Source organism: Poecilia latipinna, unplaced genomic scaffold (assembly GCF_001443285.1).
Source record: "Poecilia latipinna isolate Pla-1442-1.1 unplaced genomic scaffold, P_latipinna-1.0 Scaffold499, whole genome shotgun sequence".
NCBI classification, from domain to species: domain Eukaryota; kingdom Metazoa; phylum Chordata; class Actinopteri; order Cyprinodontiformes; family Poeciliidae; genus Poecilia; species Poecilia latipinna.
The window spans coordinates 415,411-438,249 of NW_015113115.1; the positions used below are offsets into that span (position 1 = coordinate 415,411).

Sequence of the window (22,839 nt, forward strand, 5' to 3'; positions counted from 1 at the left end):
GGCAAAGAAATAACAGATGGAAAAACAAGCTCTCACTGGTGCAGCTCTCCACACACACACACACACACACACACACACACACACACACACACACACACACACACACATATATATATATATATATATATATATATATATATATATATATATATATATATATATGCAGATGTTTCTGCTAGAATTATATCTTGTATTACTGTAGTAATTATGATGAAAGTAGTGCAGAGGAGCTTTAATCTTCTACATCCTGAAGCTTAGCTGTTTTCTTTTTTGTTTATCTCTAGGGATCACTATGGAGACTATGTAAAGATAACCAAATAAAGAGACTGAGCAGAATGCACTGCAAGGAAACTTAAAAAGAGTCTTAGCTATACAGCACATATTCACCACAACAATGCTGAATACAAATGCATTTGACTAAATGATGGTCAGCAGGTGTGGCCACCTCTTTAAATAGAGTTGTTTCAACGACTGGCTGGTCCTGAACTTGCATGCGTGTTAACACCATGTCAAGAAGGCAAGACATCACCAATAACCTTAGAGAATTACAGTCATTGTTTCTGCCTTTCAGTCTGGGAAAGGTTATAAGGCTATTTTCAAACAATTTCAAGTCCATCATTCTACAGTGAGTGGAAAACATTCAAAACAATTTTCAGTCTTTTCAGGTTGTTCGTCCCAGCAGATTCTCCCTGAAGTGTGGAGGTGCAACATGAGGAGATATGGGGAAGACTGCAGTCCTCAGTAGGTATGGTATGTTAAAGCTCAGGGCAAAACAATTTTTAAAAAAAGGACTAATCCATTTCAGCTTGAGTGAAAGCTGAAATAGTTTAGTAGATTTTTGACAAGTCATAATTCAATTTTAAATATCTTGAATTGCAGTCACGGATGTGCGACCCTTCAACTAGCAAATCTCGTCATGTCATTTGAGACATCTAGAAAGCCATTTTGATCCTTCAAAATGTAAGATATCTGGATTTATTATTCTGCCTACCCAGAAATGTAAATGCAGACATCTTAAATTATTAATTCGTCAAAATGTAGTTGTGTTTAAAACTCATTTTTAGATATGAGGGATGTAATTACAAATATTCAGACAAAATCAATTTTATGTTAAAACAACTTGCCAAATAATACTTGTCAAAAACTAGGTTGCAAAGGTTACAAGATGATGGCAAAAAAAAAAGAAAAAAAAAAAAAGCAAATTGACCCATAATTACTTACATTTTGAAAAAGGTGCATGCATGTTAGTTTTATTGTGAATCCTGCAGTTCATTGGCATAAATATATTTAGTTTTAACATGTTACATGAACTTAAAACTCTTCTTGCGTGACACACATTTCAACACAGGAACCCCCTCAAGTATCAACAACCCTGCTATTTCTTTCATGTTGGCGCCTTGCCTGCTTTGAGATCCTCTGAATTGGTGAGGCCAGCTGTCTGATAGTTACATCTGAAACTGTGGGTAATGCAGAAGAACAGAGATTCAAAACAGCAGCAAAATGGCTGAAAAAAAAAAATCAGTCAAACTCCAGAGCTAAAACCTGAGTTAATCTTGTGCTGGGAGTCAAATTCATGCAAAATCTTAAGAAATCAATAGTTTAAAACACAGTGAACAAAAATACCTTCAAAAGAAAACGAGATAGACTGTAATTCACCAAAAGATTACTTCAAGTTACATCTGTTAAAAGCACTTCTAGTGAACCTGAGTGGAAACCTTCTTTTTCCCTTCACTGGACAAATTGGTGGGTCAAAAGCACTTTTTATAGCAGCAAAAGAGGTGAAAATGTTCTGCAAGGCTCCCCAGGGAGGTCTTATGCACCTTTCCTAGTGCAGCCAGTTGAAATAGTTAAGGCTGTTAAAGCTGCGAGTACAGGTCTTGCAGCAGGGATAGACAGTTTATTAAAATATAGTAACATGAAATACATATCAGTAATTTCTGAAATCTTTACAGTTAAGCATAGATGAGCCGTCAGTCTCGGCAACAGTCAGAGCTCTTTAGGACTTCGGATGAAACACCAGGCTGAAATATCTCAGCCTGTTAACTCTGCCTAATATCACATTAAAATTTATGGGACCTCTTGAATATTTCTTCAGGTCCTTTTATAACCCGCTGCAGTTTTTATATAACACCCAAAGAGGTTCAACTGTCCAATATGTCATAGTCTAAAAGTGGTCACTGAATTTACTTCAGCTAGTAGAAAACTTGGTGTTCAACCCTGTCTACTCTGATTTACTGAAATGATATTCAAAAGAATAATTTCCTTTGGAGGTCACCTAATTAGTAAACATAGAGCCTCTGTGTTAGTATTAGTTCAACCATTTTGTTAAGGCATTGGATGTTTGTCATGAAGACCAAGGATACCAGAGATCCACAGCTCTAGGGGGAGAGTCTGTTGACAGGACAAATGTTGCATTGATAGAAGCTGCTGGAGACGCAAAAAGTGCAAGGAAAATAATGTTTTTATGGCCCTAATTAAGACTGACTGTAGACCCTCAGAGTCAGTTCATTTAAATATTGTGCAACTGCAATACAGCTCTGTTTTGTGTTAATATGTATCTGAAAAGCATGCAAATGCTTCATAAATTCAGGAAGAATAAGTAAATGTCAGTAATTAATGTCTGCTAGCACAAAAATTCAATATCAATAATAAAAAAAAACATATCAGCTACTCTGGCAAGGAGTCATAACACATTTCACCTCAAACTATTGCACTTAATTTTCAAGAGGCAGCCACTGTGTCAACTTTCTTTCAGCAGAGTGTCAGGTATCCAGCCCTCCAAATACCAGCGTGGCCCCACTATTCAGTAACCGCAGCGCTATAACATACAAAGGGTAATGAAATACATCCCATCCGTCTTCCATAAAACTTCACATCGAGCTCGGTCAGCTCCTCGTACACCCCCTCAGGATAGAAACCGAACCGGAGCAGAAGCGAGAAGTGATTTATGAAATCACATGCTCCACATCTGAGAGGGCAAAAAAAAAAAAAAAAAAAAAAAAAGTTTTTTAGAAAAGCTCGTTTAAAGAAAAGATCAAGCGTGTCAGGGAAACTTGAAATTTGCCGTCTAAAATCATTCTGGGACAGAAAATTATGTTACATCCTGGCAGTGGGCTAAAATAATTACATCAGTGAGGAACGCATTCCAACATTAGATTAAAGAGGCTGTGGAGGATAGGAAATAGACCCAACAGGCATCGAGACAAGATGAAAGGGGAAGACTGCTTATACACGCAAAACAACATTATGTGTCACATTTCTGATTCTTCAGGCTAAATGGGCCAAGCAAGTATCCTGGATATAGTCCGAATCAGAGGCATCCTCACCACCATATTGTAAATGATCAAATTAGAATAACTTCAAAACTATATGCAAATCAGCCGGTTTATTTGGCGAAGGCACATGAAAGGACAGTGGGTGTTATTGTTTCACAACGGTCGACGTAAAGGTGTCATCAAAAGATACCTTGGCTTAATTGATTGATCTGTGAAAGGGGACTTTTTGGAATAAATCTGAGTCATGAGACCACGACTCAGAGGCATATCGGATATTTTAGGGCCCACAAAACCTTAAAAATACACAATATCTGAAATATAAGTAAAAAATCTTTTGTTAAAGTGAATGCCTATTTTGTTTTCGCTACGGGACAAACCCTGAAGGTCTTTAGCTGTAGGACAAGCCTGAACCCAGACAGATGTTGTTGAAAAACAAGGATAATTGGAGGTGAAAGAGGAAAAGGAATGTGTGTAAAGTCCAAATCCTAGGAATGAGAAGCTTTAATACCAATGTGTTGGTCTAGTGTAGAAGTAGTTTAGGTGTAGTCTTTATTCCAAATGTAATGGTTTCCTTATTCCCTTTAGCTGTACTTAGGGGGGGAAGAAGAAAAAAACTTTTAAGTCATACACTCGATTTTAAGGCAAGAAGCACTTCAGTGGCACTTCCATGGATGATGTGATGGGCTATGTAAGGCCATAAATCTTGAAGCCTGTCACAAACAGAAACACCTTTCAAACAGGACTATGTCAAATGTGTGTTTATTGGCAAAGTGGAAAAAGAATATTTTTTCCTGCAAAGGGCTCTTATAAAGGAAACATGTGAAGGCAAATGGGAGGAGGATGGTGAAGTTCTCCTCCAAAAGTAATATCATTCTTTGGCAACTTTCAACTTTGTGATGGCTCTCTTGTCCCTGCTGTTTTTCTTTCATTTTTTCATATTTTTCAGTTTCTGACATGACAATGGAGATAACTAAAGGATGGTTTGTGAAAATGTTGATGTATTTATGTATTTTGACGTTTACTTGTTTGGTTTAGACCAGTTGTGCTATCGACTGTGTTGTCTGTTTTACATTTCATAACAAGAGTAACAAAATGGGACCATAATACTGCTTGATGAATGAAACCAGGCTTATTTTTATTGAACAGTGCTCTAGAGGAAACCATTGTCGTATGCTTTGTGGGTTTAGGCAATAAAATAGAGCCCATAAGGTAAACAACAATAAAACATAGTTGAGATTCCCTCATATTAATATGGGGCTCTGCTGCCTTTTCTGCTGAAAGTAATAATAAAATTACAAAGATTATAAAATCGGGTTTGAAACTTTCCTATTTCGTCAAGTCTCAGAAAGCTCTTGTGTCGGTCTAGAGATTTCAGGGAAATTGTTCAACACTGGACAGAAACAGATTGAGAACCTAGAGTACCATATTTAAATCCTGTCAAATTGATTTTAGCATTCCTTTCATATTTTTGCCTCCAAGTATCCAGTTGTTATTGTGTCGACGATGGTCTTCATCAACAATCCTACAGAACCTGCAGAGGTTCTTCTAAAGATTGCTTTTTTTCTGCACTTGACTACGTCAATTGCAACAAAGTTTGCACCCATATCAGAAACATGCACAAATGGAAGACAAAAGAAGTCATTTCAGACCACAAGTGTTATTATATTTGTGTATTATTTGCAAATAAGGGGGAATAAACTATATGTTTTCTTTTCAGGTTTATTTCTGGGGGCAGACTAGACCTGGTGCTTTTTTTGTTTGTCTGTGTTTTTATTCTATTCTTCCCCAAAAGTTCAAAGCAGATGGTTATTTATACTGAGACTGGCTCTTCTGTAAGTGTCTTCCTGTTAAACAGAAGTTGTTTCTCTATGTTGCCACATGTTTGCTCAGCATAAGGGATTGCTGCAAAGTCAAAATTCAGTGCAAATGACTGGCTTGCTTAGATAGATAAATTTTTTTTTACTAATTGACATTGTGTGATTAAATTTGATCCTTGTGGATGTAGAGAAGGAGTAAGAAAGTTTTCACCAGTGGCATCAGACTCTGGGTTTTGATCATTTCTCCTAATATAATTTCAGAAATCTGTTTTTTCCCCCTTTTACTTACAGTTATTTATTTTAACCTCTGTATTTCGCTATTTCTGCAAAGCACGTATTTCCTAAAAAGAGACAACTCCAATTTTTGAAAATGTATTTTTATTGAACAAAAAAGAGAGAGGAATATAACAACATGTAGGATTGTGGCTGGAAAGGCACTTTCAGCTGCTACTTTCTGTTAGTGGTAATCTATGTTGATGCAATACAAATTACATGTTGAATTACAACTGGATTAAATTACAAAGTGTAATCTGTATAGATGTGATTATAATTGGATATTGAGCCAGATACTGACATAATTATTGTGTATGTACTGCATGAAAACAGTGGATTTCACTATCAAATATGACTTAAGTTGTGCTAAGAAGTAGAACCAGGCCAGGCCAAAACCTGAACAGAACCTGAAAGATTCCTCATCCATTGGCTTATCATCAACTGAATGCCAGGTTGTCAAACAAAAGCTTTTTTGGTGTCACATTGTTGGGACTAAAATACCAAACAGGTTTTTCAGAAGGCGTCATGTTAAGTATTTTGGATTTCCATCTTTTCTTTTTAAAGGCTGCTTAATAAATAGTTTAAAAAACAGGTGATTATTGACTGGATTGCTGGCGTTTTATGTTTGACTGATATATAGGTCAGAGTTTGTTCATGGCTATGCAAACAAATATTTTAGTAACTGAGTAATCTATTGATTATTCTTACGATTAATCGAGTGATTGGATAAAAAAAAAAGAAAAAAGAAAATATTGGTAAATCTGGCATCACAGCAGTATTACTATCAGATATTAATATCAGTGCAATTTTTCATATTTGAGCATCCCTAACAGTTACTTGTTTGTAGTTTAGAAAATTGACCTGTAACAATAGTAGCTCACTTTCTAAGTTAATCTGAAGAAAAGTTATACAAAGATCTGAAATTATATTCAATTTAATAATAAAGAGGCAAGCTCACAAATATGCTCATACATTTTTTTTTTACTGTGCTAAGAATTATTATGAGGTAATATTAAACTACAAGTTAAAATGTTTACAATGCCCCAAACCTTTTACTATGACTGAAATCAGTACTAACAAAAAATGCTGCATTTGTTTTTGGTTGTTTTTTTCCCCCACATTTAACAGCACATATAGTACACAGTGTACAAACTGTTCTATTTATTGCAAGTGGCCTTTTTAATAATGTGTGGGTTAAATATCAAACAATGTTTGAGTTTGTAGAGCTTTGACAGATGCAGTAATGTACAATGTTTTTTTTTTAAATATGTGTCACTTTTATCGCCATCACACTGGAAATCCCACAAAATATCATGATAATATTTCAATCAAATATGCCCCCTTCCCCCCCCCCCCACCATTATCATTGAATTATATTTGTAAAACATATTCTTTGATACATTTACAAAAGATAAGACTAAAAACCAAACAGCCTACCTTAGCTTCATGATGCATTCTAATTAAACTGCAGATTAGCATAACTCCAACATATAAAAAAGTGAATTTGTTTTATTATTCCGTTCTTCCTAAAGAGCATCGTGGGTCGGCACAGCATGTGCATTGACGACTAGTTTTCAAACACGTTTCAGCATTCCCTGCATTTAGTCTCTACTACAACATGCAGACGTGGCAGGTCGTAGGTTGTGACCAAAGTGTAATGACGACAGGAAATGTGGCTAATTGGCGCATTCCTAATGTGCAGGACTTTTTTTAAGTAAAGATGAGTGACTCAGAACTCTGAGGCACTGCGGGGAAAAGTCTGTTCATCTGTTCAGGATCAATCATCCTGATATGCGCCTGCAGTGGCCTTTCGTATTCAAATGAGGAAGACAGTGCGGCTGTACTGTCTCGACAGAAATTATTCAGACTACTAAAGGAGGACGTTTCATTTTAAAATAGCAGCGTTGTCCTTCCCCTTTATGGTACTTTTACAATAAATTTTAGAAAAAATAAATAAGGATTAACTTAAAACTTGTGAACACATCTGGCTCATGAGGTCAAATGTCCATTTATTTAGTTCTACCTATTTAGAATAGCTGTATGTTCATCTGTGTCAAAAAAAACAAAAACATTTTGGTTGATTTTCTTAATTTGGATGGCTGAGTTTAAAAATAAAAACATAACAGAACCTGTATGTATTATAAAATTAATTATCAATAATATACTGAAAAGGGATGACTCCAACCCTTGTTGTGCTGCACGTTTCCCATGCATCTTCATTCATTTCCCCAGCTGCCACCCACAGAAACAAGTACCCACAAAGGGTTAACTGCCTCTTTAATATTTACACACCTCCATATTTAGCTATCACCGAGCAGATTATTGCATAAGACACTGTACCATCATTTATCATTCATCTTCTGTAACAACACCTAGCAAGCGGATTGTGCTGGGAAAGATTTACTGTTGTGTTAATTTTTAGCTACAGAGCATTCACTTCATCAGCTGTCAGAGGCGATATTAAAAACTGCTTCCCCTCCTTCCTGTCGAGCTGCCTGCCACGTGTTGCACGGGCCAACTCCGAGTCGTAAAGTGACGTGTAATTAAGCCGTGATACATCGGCCGACAGATGTGTCCATCAGTGGACGGGGTGGGAGCTGTAACCACCTAAAACGGTATCGATTTGGACCAGTCAAAGGAAGAGATTGTAGCGGCAGGCAGGACATGACAGTAACATGACATCCTGATTAATACATCCAAGCATCTCCACTGCCTCACAAAGACGCATTCAAACGCCCTGCTGGGTTTCGGTGTCACACCGTTTCACAAGAAATAACAGCAATTACCAAGTCGTTGCAAAGATCCAAGTCGTTTGTTTTTAATCATTCTGTGAACCTACGAGATGAAACTCTGTAAATCAACAGTGTAATGGTGACCAAACAGTGGCATTTTTGCCGTTTCTTAATATTACACCATTTTGGAAGAGCATGTCCATTCCAGCTGAGCACGACTTCATTGAAATAGCGTGGAAGTCTTCACAAAAGGCAACACTGGATTGAAATAGTTAGTTTATCATTATCTCAACTAAACCTGATAGCATTCTTTGTTAGAATATTGAACGATTTCTTGCTGGTCAAAATAAGCACATCGATTGGCTTCGCTAAAATAGCCATAAAATGAATCCCCAAAGAAGTTTACAATGTTGAGTCTCTGTGGACTTTGTGTGTTTCTAATGTCTTAGATTAAATACACTACAGAGATAAACACTAATAATCTTCAAAACACCAAAGTACATCTCAATCGATTAAAATTCACGTACAGTTCACGGTTTGGACCAATTGTGTGAGTAAGTTTTAACGGATCATAAAATGTGTTGCTCCTTTTGAATCAGTTTGCAAACATCAAGAGGATTTTTTTTTTTTAGAAAAAAGAGTCTAATATCTCGTGAGATTCTTGCTGCACCTTTTTTTTTTTCCTGATTTGCAAAGATAAAAGGAAAATAAGGGAGAAAAATATAAAGCTTGAGTGTTGGACATGAATCAAAGCCAGCAAAACTAAAATAATCCAGCACACAGATTGTTTTAGTCACAGGGAAATTCACAGAAACAGCCATTGCACCAGGGGGAATTGATTAAGCAAGTGTTAAATCATTTATCCAACACCATCGTATCAGTATACTTAGATTCACATCTGAAGGCTCTCATGCAGAAAGAACATCTTTAATTGAGGGTAAACATCTTAATGATTCACCACACAGGATGTGGACTTTGGCACCGGTTCTGTTGATGCTCACAGGCCATCTTCAGCGACAGGATTTCTAAGCAGGAAGTTATACGAAGCCGATTTAAAAATCCGTTTGAACTTTAGTTGTCCATCCATGTATTAATATCCTACGCTGATAACTCTATGGCTCTACAGGACTACCGTTGAAATGAGCTAATCTGTTCAAAAACTTGTGGCGAACAAACAAAAAAAAACTTGGCATTAGTTACATTTGACGGTTTACAATCTATGCTGAGAAGTGAGGAGTTATTTTTGTTTTTATTCCAGTATGAAACCATTTTAAACACAATGTTTTATTCCAGAGAAAACTTTTTTTTTTTTTTTTATTGAAAACTTGGTGACCATAATAGAAATCAGTCAGAAGAAGTGGATATTCATGTATACATTTTTTTTTTCTTTACATACAAAGTTGCCAGGTGGGAACCTCTGTATTCTCTCGTTTCTGGTACGCCCATAAATCTGAAGCACAAGCGACATCCACCAAACAGCAGCAGATGTCGCTCTTGGTTCACCGAAGGTCAACTTTTGCTTCAAATCTGACGGGAAGACTATTGTTGTGTGCAGGTTGTGAAGAAAGGAGTTGGCCTTTCACCAAAGATAAAATACCATCCCAATGCGAAAGACGCCGAGACGAGCACAGAAATCCCCAAAGCTTTCTTTCTAAGGAAGAATTTTCAACTTACAGGAATGATCAGTGGTTCCTGAAACACTTGAAAATTTAAAGATTGCACCAATCGGATGGTTTGAAGCCTCACAGTAATTATTTGGAGAGCTACCAGCTTGTATAAGGTTCTGCTCCTGTCATGGGGCAAGTGCAGCCTCAGAAAGGTTTGGAAACTCTCAGATTATTCTGCCTCACAGCATACTTCATTTTGTTCTTCACATAAACCTTTTAGACTCTGCAGAGATCAACCAGTTTTTTTGACGTCTCAGCGTGAATGTCTTGATAATGACTGACATGATTATAAGGCATGCCATCTGCTGAACTATGCTGAGATTTCTAAAAACATTTATGTCAAGGTCCCGCAAAGTCTTACCTAAATAAACATGATTTTCTGCTCCACTTTTTGATGTATTTTGTCTCGGGTATTTTTAGGACAATTTTAACAAAAATTCTCAAAGTTTTCCCACCACAGACCTAAAAGTGTTTATGTACACAAGCCGCTTCGCTCTCTTCTGCCTCTTTTTCAACTGCAATATTTATGTAAACAATCTTCAGTCGCTAATCTTGGAGCTTTGATCTATAAGCTATATTTTTTTTTTCAGTTTGTCCCACTATATTTTCCGTCTCCTATATCTGCAGATTGGCCAGAGCTTTGTCCACGTTCCTGCCCAAAACGCCAGACTCCGTCTCACCTTTTCAATCACTTCCCGTTTCAGCTTGACAGACCAATCGGACAGCAGCGTCACCAGGGCTGTACTGTCTAAAAGCAACGCGGACATTCGTCTTACACCTCTTCCTCTTTCCTCCTCTCAGTCCTGCTTTAACAGAAGGACTGGACGACTCGAGGTAAGCAGTAAGACATAATTTCAAATCTGTCCCCTCTGCCAGACAGTCTGTCTGCTTCTTTCCAGCACAGTCTGTGGCGCGATGATTCATGTACGTCCAAAGTAAGCCTAAAGCTCGTTTCTATGAATACAGAAACAGAATTGCCTTCGGTATTGAATGCCGTCTTCTGCCTTGACGTCCAGGGCTACAGCAACCCACTGGCATTTTATACCAAACAAGAGTTTGAAATGGAAGCTTAAAATGACATTAGAGAACCCTCTTGACTGGGCATTGTAGTCTGAATTGTCACCGCGGACATGCATAGCTGAAGAAGTGACGAGAAATTTGTCAAATGGAAAATGTTTCAATTTACTGTGGTGGGGGTCGAGGTTCCCTGCTGAATGTGTCAAAGTCTGAATAGAAATGGCAATGCAAAAAAAAAAAATAAAAAAAAAATAAATAAAAAAAATTTGTGAGTTTGTAGGTTTCTGTGAGTACAAGAACTTATTAGGATATTTTCCAATTGCTGCAGTAATCTGTTTCAACTTGATGTGGGAGTTCAAAAAATGACTTGCTAAGCATAATTACACAAAAAAGTAAAGTTGTTTAATTGTTAAACTGTTTTTAATCATGTTAACAGGTAGTTTATGATCGTGTGGATAAATCAAAACAGCATATCCACAAACATAACTCTGTGATTTAGCAGAAACAGGAGAGAAAGTCTAATCTTTCAAATATGATTAAGAAAAAAAACGTGTTTAGGTAGAAACTTAGCTAGAGCTTTCTATCTTCCAAACATGGCAACGTAGCAATCTTTTCAGAAATGATCAATCAAATGTTACTGATAACTTCATAGTGCTTCATTTAAAAAAATAACTCGCCTGTAAGAGTGTCTCGTAGACAGTGAAGCAAGGTTTTTACAGATCTGCAGCTTACTGATCCAGTGTTTCCATTTCAGCTATTCATCTATCAGTCAATCTATTGTCTGCACCTGCTTGAGGACAGCTGGTTCCTATCTGTCACACTAAGAGAGAAAGAGGTGGGCTATAGCGTCTGGACAGGTTGCCAGGCTACCAAAGGCCAGGTTATAACTACACTAAGAAAAAAATATATATTTTAACTTGGATTTTTCTTGGGGTTTTAAAAAGAACACCAACCACTTAAAGATCCTGAAGATTAGTATAACTAGGTTTCATCCACAATATCTGGAGTTTAGCATTTTTTGGGAAAGATTGTGTAACTGCTGTCAGTACTTCTAGGTACGTCAAGGCTTTTATTGTTGGCCACAGGTATAGAGCGAAAGTGAGTGCTTCAAATATTTTGTGTGGCAGGATCTTGGTTAAAGGCAGACCGTAAAACACGATGGCATGTTTCTGTGTGCCATTCTGGACAGCATACAAAACAGAATGATGTCTGTTCTTATAGCAATGCAGCAACAATTTCGCTTAACAATCAAGTTAATTTAACTAACTATAAGTTACATTAGATTTACTTAACCGAAAGAAAGAAAGAAAGAAAAATAAAATGACCATTAAAAAGATTTATTCAGCGGAAGATTTTAAAATTATAAATGGTTCCACTTAAAAGCATCGTTTTTTGTTTTTTTTTGTGAGTGAAAGGTGCACAAAATGTGAAAAGGAAGTTTGAAAACAATCACGGTATAAGTATATGATGGATCTGGGTCAAGTCACTCTTTATTCAAGTTTTACCCCCAACTCTCAGCCATGTGTTTCCACAGAGTCTAAATTATTTCATTTTGTACCTGTAAACAAACCATATCCAACCCCTTGAACTTTTTGATGAATTGTTGAGATGTACCTTCACAGAAAGCCAAAACTCTTTGGAGACCCATAACCACATTTCCTTTCAGAGACTGTGAGAAAATTACAGAAAATTACTTGAAGTCATCAGTTGATAAAGTGTATAGGAAACCTCACATGAGATCCTAAACAAAATCTGGTACCAAAAAAACAAAACCAGCAAAAGTACGGCACTGGGGGAGAAATCAGAAGAAACCAACACTTAAAGTAAGAGCATGTTTTGATTGAAATCTAAAGCAGTTTTGAGGAGCCAATCATAAAACTTGGACAAACAAAACTGAAAAAAAAAAAAAAGTGCAGTGTTGTGTGATTGCATTGAACTTCGGGTGATTTTGTCTGCGTTGAACCGGACAGACACTCTTGTTGCACAGCTACAGGCTGTTTTATGACAGGCCGATTATACTCAGTCGCACGCTGACAACTGCAACCCCTCCCTGTGAATGTCTGTAGGCTCCCATTGCAGGCGCTGCCATTACAGGTCCTGCAGAAAGAGAATCGTGTTCCAGTAGTCAAAAGAGCCCATCTGTCATCTTCAGGTATTTCACATAACTGCACAAGCAATGAAATAGGTGGAAAAGAATAGAAAGATCCAAAAAAGATGAGGAGATCCACATGAAACCACTTATTTAAAAAAAAATAGGCATTTTGAAAGAGGTAACCTGTGAAAAAATAAAAAAAGCATAATAGCCTGACAAGTTAGAGTAATTTTGATCAGTTTGTGAGTTTTCCTAATTAAAATAAGTCCTTTGCTTTAAACAAATAATGTCCACAGAGGACTGAGTTCAAAACAACCTGCATCTACCAGCCTCCTAGTTTTTCTCTCTTAACTGCATTTTTTCCCCCCTCAAAACTGAGAAACTTTCCAGGTGGAATATGGTAAATGTGGTTATTCATATTTAAAAATTTAAGTCCCAGAACCTTTTATATATGTATATATATATCCTCCCCCATATCCTCACCTTTAATCCTTTAAATATTCAAAGCCTCACTACTGACTGCTGCCACACACATGCGTTTTTCTGCAATTGGTTTCTGAGGATCAAGAGAAAATTTAATATTAGCTTAGAGATTATAAACTAGCGAGGAGAAATGGGCATATTGTGAAATGGCCCTTACCATCAGTCAAAGAGACACTTGCACTGTCATTAAAGGGGGAAAAACAGACAAATTCCAGCTCTGTCTTCGAGTATGTCTCATTAAAATCCTCTTATCCTACTGAATGGTTTCGGCGTTAGTGGAGCAGCAGCGTACATGATAATGACTTCTGTGACACTGCAGCCATGTTATATTGGCTGTCTGAAAGGTGATTTAAATAGTTTTAAGAATTAAACTTTTAATAGTTTCACACGAGGCCCACATGGATGAGGCAAAAACGAATAACTGGAACACAAAGTCATGGGCAAGACAATTAACCTTGGTGAACATTTTTAACTAAAAGGTAACATTTTTTTTAGTTGCTCTTAAAGAAAGAAAAAAAAAAAAGCTTACTGTTGCCAGAAAACCTCCCTCATCACTTCACAAAAACACACTTAATCTTAGCATCATCTTCACCAGACTGTCATTCAACGACAGTCTTCAAAGGTTTCTTCAGAACCGCTGGGATACTGACTGCTATAGAGCCATCAGCATCTACAACAACTCAGAAAATTGTGTAATGTCAACTACAACATTTCATTTCCGACTTGGACTAATAACTTTTGAGTTTAAGTTGAATTAAACCAAGAATATTTTGAAAAAACAGCATCTACTGGATGACTTGAGGTGATTCAGAAAATAAGTGAAAATCAGCATTCCTCTGCACCGTCCAATAGTTTTGAATTCTCCGACAAGTGGCATGTCAAGAAAACATTGTGATTTTTCAATTAGAAAAATGCCATTTTCAATCTTACAGTAAATGTACGTTGTGAAGGAACACACCTTCTAATTTTAGACAGATTATTATTATTTCCATTCTTTGTTGTTCTTCAGGGAAGTAAAAGTGCATTTCATATGCAACTCTATTCAGTTTGATGCCTGCGCCCTAACTGTTGTCTGCACATATATCAACAAAAAGTTGAGTGGAAGGGAAAAAAAAAAAAAGTGTTGTAGCTGGAACAATAACGCTTATAAAAAACGTTATGGTCAGCAGGGTCTGAAGGAGCCCTTCATTGTTTTTGTTGTCGCCACTTTTGATTTCTGATTTTCAAAATGCCTAACATAGATTTTCAGGTGAAAACTAAGGTGACATTAAATGATCCAAGTACTTCCTCTTGAGCCAGCTCCCATTGTCCGACTTCATAAACGAAATCTTTGAAGCTCTGTAAGTTATGTTGGGAGTTCCCCATCATCTGAGTCGACATGCAAGTAAAAGCTTCGGCTGCTGATGACGATCAGCCAATCACGGCCTTCTTGTGCTTGTTGGGTTGCAGTAGCGCTCGGTGTTGATGATTTATTTCAACGGAGTGTTTTTAAAAACATGTAAATTTAGCAACAAATTTGCCTCTTTTGTTTTATTAAACAACACCTACTGTATATTTACAAATATATTTCCACAGTACATGTAAAATAGTACATCTCTAAGAGATGAATGTCTTTGGGTGCATCTGTACACGTAGCCGTTCCCCACGACGACACAGCGAGGTTTCACATGAACGCACGTTTACGACAGTTCTTCAAAAGAAAGGAAAAGTAGACATTGATGATTTCTCTACGAAGCCACCCATGTAATTACAGATCGTTTTTCTTTAACGGTGGCTGTGGTCGTACTTTAACGAGGTGAAAACTTCAAAAGCGTTAAATTCAAAGATACAATCGTGCAATTCCCTGAGAGGTTGATAAAACTCTTTGCAGCAAGTCCAAGGACAGCGGCAAGTGAGTAAGTTGCTATATATGCAGCACAGCTCCTTCACCTCAAAGTTTCCTTGTTTAAGGGTTTCTTCTTGGATATTTTGTTTACAAAAAAATTAAAAATAAAACTACAAAAGAACTCCCTATACCGGGCCATTCTTTGGTCATAAGCAGTCCCTGCACAATGCCACCTGTCCTTTCCGATAGTCCCTGCAGGGGCAAAGGCGTTGGTATTTGGGACTAGAGCCAGCGCAGCTGAACAACAGCGGATCGTGCTGCAGGCTGCATTCGGCGTGCTCTGCAGAGAAGGCAGGGAAGAGGTGGTTCATCTCGGATTCCACTCCTTCACACTGGAGATCCAACCTGGGCACAGAAGAAGTTAAAAAAATGAATGGAAATCCTTTAACATGTTTGACATTATCGCTGGCACAAACGCCTTAGGAGATGCATGATTATTTGACATGCATATTTATTATTTATGTTACTGTGCTGCCTTTAGACGCTCTTAGGGAGAAAGGAAAGTTATATCTTCACAGCATGTCCTTGGATGAGTAAAAAGTAACTTAATTTAATGTTTTTTTCACTAACTATCCAAATGAAAAAAAAAAAAAAACTTACGCGCTAAATGCTTCTTTGATGTTGATGAAACGATGCAAAGCAGGTTCGCAGATTAGTCCTTCACTCTGGCACGCTTCCACACACGACTGGCCTTGCACCGACGTCAAAAGTCGAAGTGCGGTAAGAGGAGGCCACGATGGAAAGGAGGTGGTGTTGGCGGCCCAAGTTAGTACTCTGGAGTTCGGCAAAGGCAGAAAGGGACCTGACAGCGAAGCCCAAGATGCGTTTACTGGAGGAAATGGAACCTCAGGCGAGCAAAAGTCCTGCAAAGGTAAAGATAATTAAAAAAAAAAAATTACAAGCGAGACACTAAAGATTTGAGTGGCTCTCTGTCGAACACATTACATATTGTAGATTGTTCATATCACCAGGTATTTTTCATGTTTTGTTGCAGTGCAACGACAAACTTTAAGATGTTTTCTTGAAATTTTATGAAATGAACCAACTGATCTGAAAGAATGGTTTTTCTAAAGAAACCAAAATACCGTCCTGTAAACTGACATTCAGGCCTATTTATTCTGATAACCACAAATAAAATCGGTGACAACAAATTGCCCTTGTCCCTCCTCAGTCAATAGTTTAAAAAAAAAAATCTTTCCTTACGTTACTGAAGTACTTTGGGACATGTCTCTACAAACTTTGCACAGAGAGACGGTGAGAGTTTTGGCCGTTCTTGTTTGGAAAACAGCTCAAGCTCTTTTAGATTTGATGTAGAACTTGTCTGAACATCAGCCGTTTCCAGGCACATAGATAGTGCCATTTTATAGCACAAACAAGTAAACTATGGTTCCTGTATTCCTGGATCAGCTGTGGTATTAATTATGTTGGCCAATGCTCTTTCAGAAACCTCTAAAGTCTTCTGTGTTGGTCTGTGACAAGAAATTTGTTGAAGTTTGTGGTTGCAACTTGATAAAAGATGGAAATATTCAAGCGGATGAAAAACCTTTGCAAGACACTGTCCTCCCCCAGGAGGCAGTGACGGATGGGTAAAACTGAGCTTCTTCTCATACAACTTTTTTCATTCCAGCACGCACTAAAGTAATAAATGAATTCTGTATGATTTCCGAACAAATGTGTTTTTATTTGCAATTACAGTTTACGCACCGCTTTAAATGTAATCAAAGCAAAAAGTACCAATAGTGTCCGACACGTTCCCGTAAACCTCGGCCAATTTGCATGGATGCAAAAATGTCTCCGAAAAACAAATAAGATGTTGAGGCAGAACTCACGTTTGCAGCGAGTCACCAGATTACATTTCCCCCCTCCAGCTGGGCCTATTAATAAAACCAAGGTAATAACATTTCTCTGACATGTCCCTCTGGCCTCTGGACCCGTTTATTAAACAAGCTCCCCGTGCCCACAGGCAATAACCAAGCTTCCAATCTCCCAAACTCTGCTGCACCTTCTCCCCTAAAAACACAGGCGACATCTTTGATCCCTCTTCTCTCGCACACACATGAAAAAGTAAAAGGTTAGGAAAGGATACTGACCTCAAAATGCCATTTCTACATGTAAGATTATGTATGTGCTTTCAATTATCCCTTTTTTTTTAATACTTATAAATATAACGCTTTGGTTGTTTTCACAAGCTTTGAAGTTTAAAAGTGATAATCTTCCGTTTTCAAGGTTACTTTTCTAAAAGATAAGTCTAAAGATTTGCCTTTGGAAACGTTAACCAGTTGTTAGTTATGTATTAGTACTGGGATACCACAAAGCTTTGTCCTCCGTCCCAAACTATTTCTATGTAAATGAGAGAAATATGGATTCATAGAGTTTCCCTTTCTTCCAAGGATCAGGGCCTTCTTTTCCGGTTTAAATATTATAAATGTCAATTCTATCACCTCCTACTGGAAGTGAAGGGTATTACAGTGGTTCTGATTGGATAAGTCAGAGAAAAGAAACCAGTGGACACTTCAGCTGCAATGGTAAAATATTAACAACCAGAGCCACCATGTGGCATAATTAATAGAAAACCTTTAAATTCATAAGATACCATTAACACTCTAGATGCGTTCATTACTGAATGAATGAACTTTATGGATAAATGCGTCTAATAATTATGCTTCTGGAGTTGTACAAATCCACTATTGTCTTCGTTATTAAATTCACTGTGCCTGATTTTTACACAGCTTTATTAGATTTCCTAAGTGACATTTAATTAATCAGAGCAGCACAAATGGGCACAATGTCCCCTTTCAATCCTGCCCCAGTTAATTTATTATTATTCAGACAACTGCAAAATAGTGCATTACCTTAAATGTCAGATTTAGCATAAAAAAGCTCCAATGTCTTTAAGATGTCCCTCTACGTTTCAATATAGGCATCACTGAGATGCCGTAAGAATATGCGGTGTGATGGTAACAGAGGGTCTGCAGCTCTGCTGGTGAACAGAGAGAGAGATATCAAGGACGACAGGTTCAGGAAAGGTAAAAGATGTGTGGATTAGGATAAGTTGAGCCTAAAGCCGGGAAAAATCCAAACATGGGAAAGATAAAATTAAAGAAGTTGAACAAACACGGATGAGAGTCTGATTGGGAGTCTGCACCAGGAGGGGGTCATGCTTTCAGTCGGTCATGGTCAGTGAGTCGGCATATTGGTGTTATTTTTGACACAGGGGGATGGCCACAATGTGTGACAGAGGCTAGGATATTTCCTTACCCGGGCGCAGCAAGACACTTTCTAAACAACAGCAGCCTGATATGGCTGGAAGAGACCAATGTCTACATATGTGTGTAGATGTTGGGGGTTTATAATGAATACCAATTAGAGTAAAGAAGCAGAACACGGAGATACACCTTGTTCTAATAGCTGATTTTTGGATGAGTGCAACCCCCCACCCCCAAAATACAAAAACTGTAAATGTCAGGGCAATGTCGTTTTCTCTGTCATAATAAAGTTTTCAGAGAACACTGTGGGAAGTGACAATGCATATTACTTTCAGCAAGCAACTTAAAAGAAAGCAACAGGAAGTGAGAAGGAAAAGAGAAACTCCTCATTACAAAGAAATATAGATTAGCAAGCCAGTGGACATATGCCTGCACAAAAACGGAAGGAACTGTAAAAATACATAATTAATGACTTATTCTTCAAAATACTTGTGAGAGCACATGGTGTAATAAAGTAACTCCTCACACAAAACAGACTAAGCATTACCCACCGTCAACAGGACACCGGGATGCATTGGAGAAAGGAAGGATCTAAATATTCCCACCTCCTGGCATCTATTCAAGGTTAAAAAATAATAAAGGATGAAGATAACTTTGGAGGTATTAGAGATACGAACGTTAAACAGCAAAAGGACAGAATTGTAGAATGAAACGTGACGTTTCTTCAGAGCAGTTCAGACTGTACAACAAAGCAAGTTATTTTCCATCTCTTACAAACAAAACCAAGGAAATGCCAATAAAGATCCACTGAAAATCTAAGTACATACACGCATCGTCTTTGTCAAATAGGAAGATACCACTAGTTTGCACATCACAGGGTAAAATTTGAGTTTTTGCACAACTGGACCACTGCAGTTCATGAACCGAATCAATAATGTCAACTATAATGTTCTATCAGCATCTATAATTTTAGTTTTTACGTTTGTTTTCTATTCTGTTCTTTCTTCTAACATTATTTACAACAATTTCCTCCAAATGTTTTAGAGGAGGACCTCGTCCGCAGACAGCAGCAGGGGTACATGTGAGAATCTGTGGATGCAGGTACACGGCACAAGCCAGATGAGATTATCCAATAAGCCACAGCCGAAATAACTAGGCTCTGAACATTTTTTATTTATTTTTTTTTTAAAGGTCAAAGCGGTGGAAAGTAAGGAAGTCCAGCAAGTCAGGCAACAGAGCAGCAGATAAGACGATCCGAATGTTTTGTCTTAAACCACAGCAGTAGCAGCGTCGTACGTGTGCTGGTAAAAAGACAGATACTGGAGATGGAAAGGTTTCTCTGAGCACTGAGATTGGATAAATCCTCTGACTACTGTGATTTTTTTTCACTTTATAACAATTTTTTTAGACTTTAAGGTGCAAACCTATTTTCACATTTGTAATAAACAGAAACATTTATTGCAGACAAACAGCTATCACATTTATTATCATCATAATAAATGATAATAAATGTCATCAGTGGCAGCCTCAATGGAAATTAAACTTGTTTGAAGAGTGTTGTTAAATTTAGTGCCCAGAAAACATGTTAGTGATATTGTAAATTTGATCATTTTTCCTTGTAGAATATTATTTCATTTATGAAGGAGAAAAAAGTGTTTTTTTTTTCTATTCAACCTTGAAAAGCAAGTGAGAGAGAAAGAGGAAAAAATAGAAAAAAAAAATTATGTTATTTTTATTTTTAATTATTTAATTGCATTTATTGTTTTTTTATTTTTATTTTTTAGCTATTTTTAAAACATATTTTAGGATATATCTTATATCTCATATCTTAGGAACAAGAGGAAGTGGTATCTGGATTCCAGCCTTTGATTTTCCTTTTCATCTTTCAAGCCTGATGGTTTGACTTTGTTGCATTATGAGGTGGAAAGAAGTATAACAAAACCAACCGAACAGAAAAATGTGCCTTCCAAAAACTGTTTCTATTTTTTATTTAATTACAAGTCTGGTGAAACAGTTGGTAAATGTTGAATTTCCTTGTATACAGAAGCAAAAGAAGCTATTTTAAAAGCGTATTCAATACATATTTTTTGTGCTATGCGCACAACAACTTATATTAAAACTGACACAAAGCATTTCATGGTTTTTGGCTTTCAACTGTAGTCTTGTAGTGTAATTTCCATGTGTCTATTGGTCTTTTTAAGGCCATCTGAGCAGCTCCCTCTGCCAGGACGTAATATACATGGCAATATATTAGTCTTCGTATAAAAGCACAGGAAAGCGCGCCCATCTTCAACCTCTGCCAAAGCTTAATATCACAAAGAGAGCATTGACTGAACATGAATCTGAATCGATGTCAAGCTTATAGGGGGTTTCCTGCATTCTCCGCCTCCTTTCAAAGCACCGTTAAACCTGTTCTGGCAAGATTGCAAAACTTTACGGGTAAACAGGGATGCAAACAGACAAGCCTGCGACAGTAAAAAGCGAAAACGTTCGTCTTGCTATCAACGTGTTGGTGCAATCACGAACAAACAGCAGGCTGTCGATGCGAGCTCAAATACCCACCTGATTCTGAATGTAGGCATGAACCCTTTCAAGCATTCCCTCGCACGTGTACTCGTAGGGCAGGAACGGCTCCACCTGCGGACACAGAAGAAGCGGAGGAAGTCGGTGTCTGAATGCCGAGCCATTGTAATTACAGGAACCGAGCATCTGATAGTTAATCCTAGCTGACATATTCATTAGCGTAATTGTAGAAGACTTATATCATGCCACGGGCTTCACATAAAAATCAATGACCTCATACATCAAAGGTGGCAGCCTTGAAAATTAATTTCATTATTATTTTTGGCGATGACTACGTCGATACATCACACAATGGATGGCGCTGACAGCAGATCAAAAGGTCGTAGAGCGCCACAGATGGGGGGGTTTAGTGTAATCTGGGTCCTGCTGGAGCAGCTATGGAAGCCTGTCACTTGCCTTCTGCAGTTTGATGATATAAAATGTTTTGAAATTCCCTGAGAAGAGCTGATCAATAGCACTTAATACTATTTCTGGTATTAAGACCAGACCACAGAAAGAAAAGATGCACTTGAGTCAGACCATTCACTGTACAACGGTGTCTTTAGATGTATGGAAATGCCACCGTTTGAAGCTGATGAGGAATGATGAAGGAACAGGACGAACTCTGGTTTGAAAGTGGTGGTTCCTCTCTTTGACGTCGTACTCGCTGTTTACCATCAGACCACCCGATGCATTTCTCCATTTAAATTGATAAATGGTTCTTTCTAGTACTCTGTTGCTCTTAGCCACGTCTTATTACATTACTTTATCCGAGTTAAATGAAATGGAGCTGGCACTTCATCAGCACTGTCGTGCAATGCAATTTGCCTTTTGGGCATGTTGTTATAATAGAATGAGAGGAAAACAAATCATGCAGGGTGATCTGAATTTCTGCGGAGAAGAGATCGCACAGAGACGTGTACAGTAGAGGGAATGCTAATCTGACCTACTTTTGATGTGGTGGGTTTACTCTGTGTGCAACTTTTGTAGCAGTTTATGTTTTATGAAGAGAGACAGAAAACTCATGAATGTAGAAAAAATGCATCCCCCCCCCAAAAGAAAAATGGCCATCTTGAATGACATTGTGTCAAAAATAAATATTTGATCCCCTACAAGATGTGAAGGAAAATACCGACACAACTGTCATACCTCACAGAAGAGATGGTGTCTTAATAATTGCACGTTTGCTGGTTTTTCTCCAATTTTATTGCTGGTCATTATAGCCAAACACTTGAATTTCGGTTTCTTCTGACCAAAGGAAATGTCTCAAAAAATTACACCTTTCTATCGGAATGCATTTGATGTTAAAATATGTTGTTTTTATGTCAATTATGGAGTAATATCTTCATCAAGTCCGAGTGGTCCTTCAGTACATGTAGACAAAACTTTATTTGCAGCTTGAACCGTGTCATTTGCTTTTATTGTGCAGTTGATACCACATTTTTGAGACTTGCAAGTGAGCGTGAACGGTTACGTGTTCAATGCTGAAAATCCAGTTTAATATTGAATTAAATGTTTTTAATTTAACGTTTGGGTGTTAAATTACACTTGCAAGGTAAACCTAGCTTTACTTTATGTACTGCAAGCAGGTGACACAAACCACCCGTCGTCACATCAATTACCACGTCCGCGCAAATGAAAAATGTCACCAAGTAGACCAGTTGCTTGGCAACTAGAGGCTGTGGGAACTTCTCCCGTTGCTGCTAGTCAATAAACGGTCCAACACAAGGCCCCTTGAGAAATATGAACGCTTGGCTTTTGTTGGACAGATAAGATGTGATGTGTTGATGAGCCAGCTTTAAAAGTCTTAGTGGGCAGATTTTGTGGTCG

The 22,839-nt window shown here is 37.7% G+C and overlaps 1 protein-coding gene across 1 annotated transcript in view; it reads right to left on the bottom strand.

Moving 5' to 3' along the window:
* Positions 1-13,330: 13,330 nt before the first annotated feature.
* The window catches only part of LOC106952195 (alpha-1,6-mannosylglycoprotein 6-beta-N-acetylglucosaminyltransferase B-like), a 52,074-nt gene continuing 42,565 nt past the window's right edge, over positions 13,331-22,839 (bottom strand). Inside the window, exons 11-13 of the mRNA XM_015040174.1 lie at positions 21,010-21,084; positions 15,842-16,104; positions 13,331-15,586 (exon numbers count right to left, since the gene is read on the bottom strand). Of these exons, the coding sequence (XP_014895660.1) occupies positions 15,388-15,586; positions 15,842-16,104; positions 21,010-21,084 (537 nt within the window). The 3' untranslated portion in view covers positions 13,331-15,387. The remainder of the gene's footprint in view (positions 15,587-15,841; positions 16,105-21,009; positions 21,085-22,839) is intronic.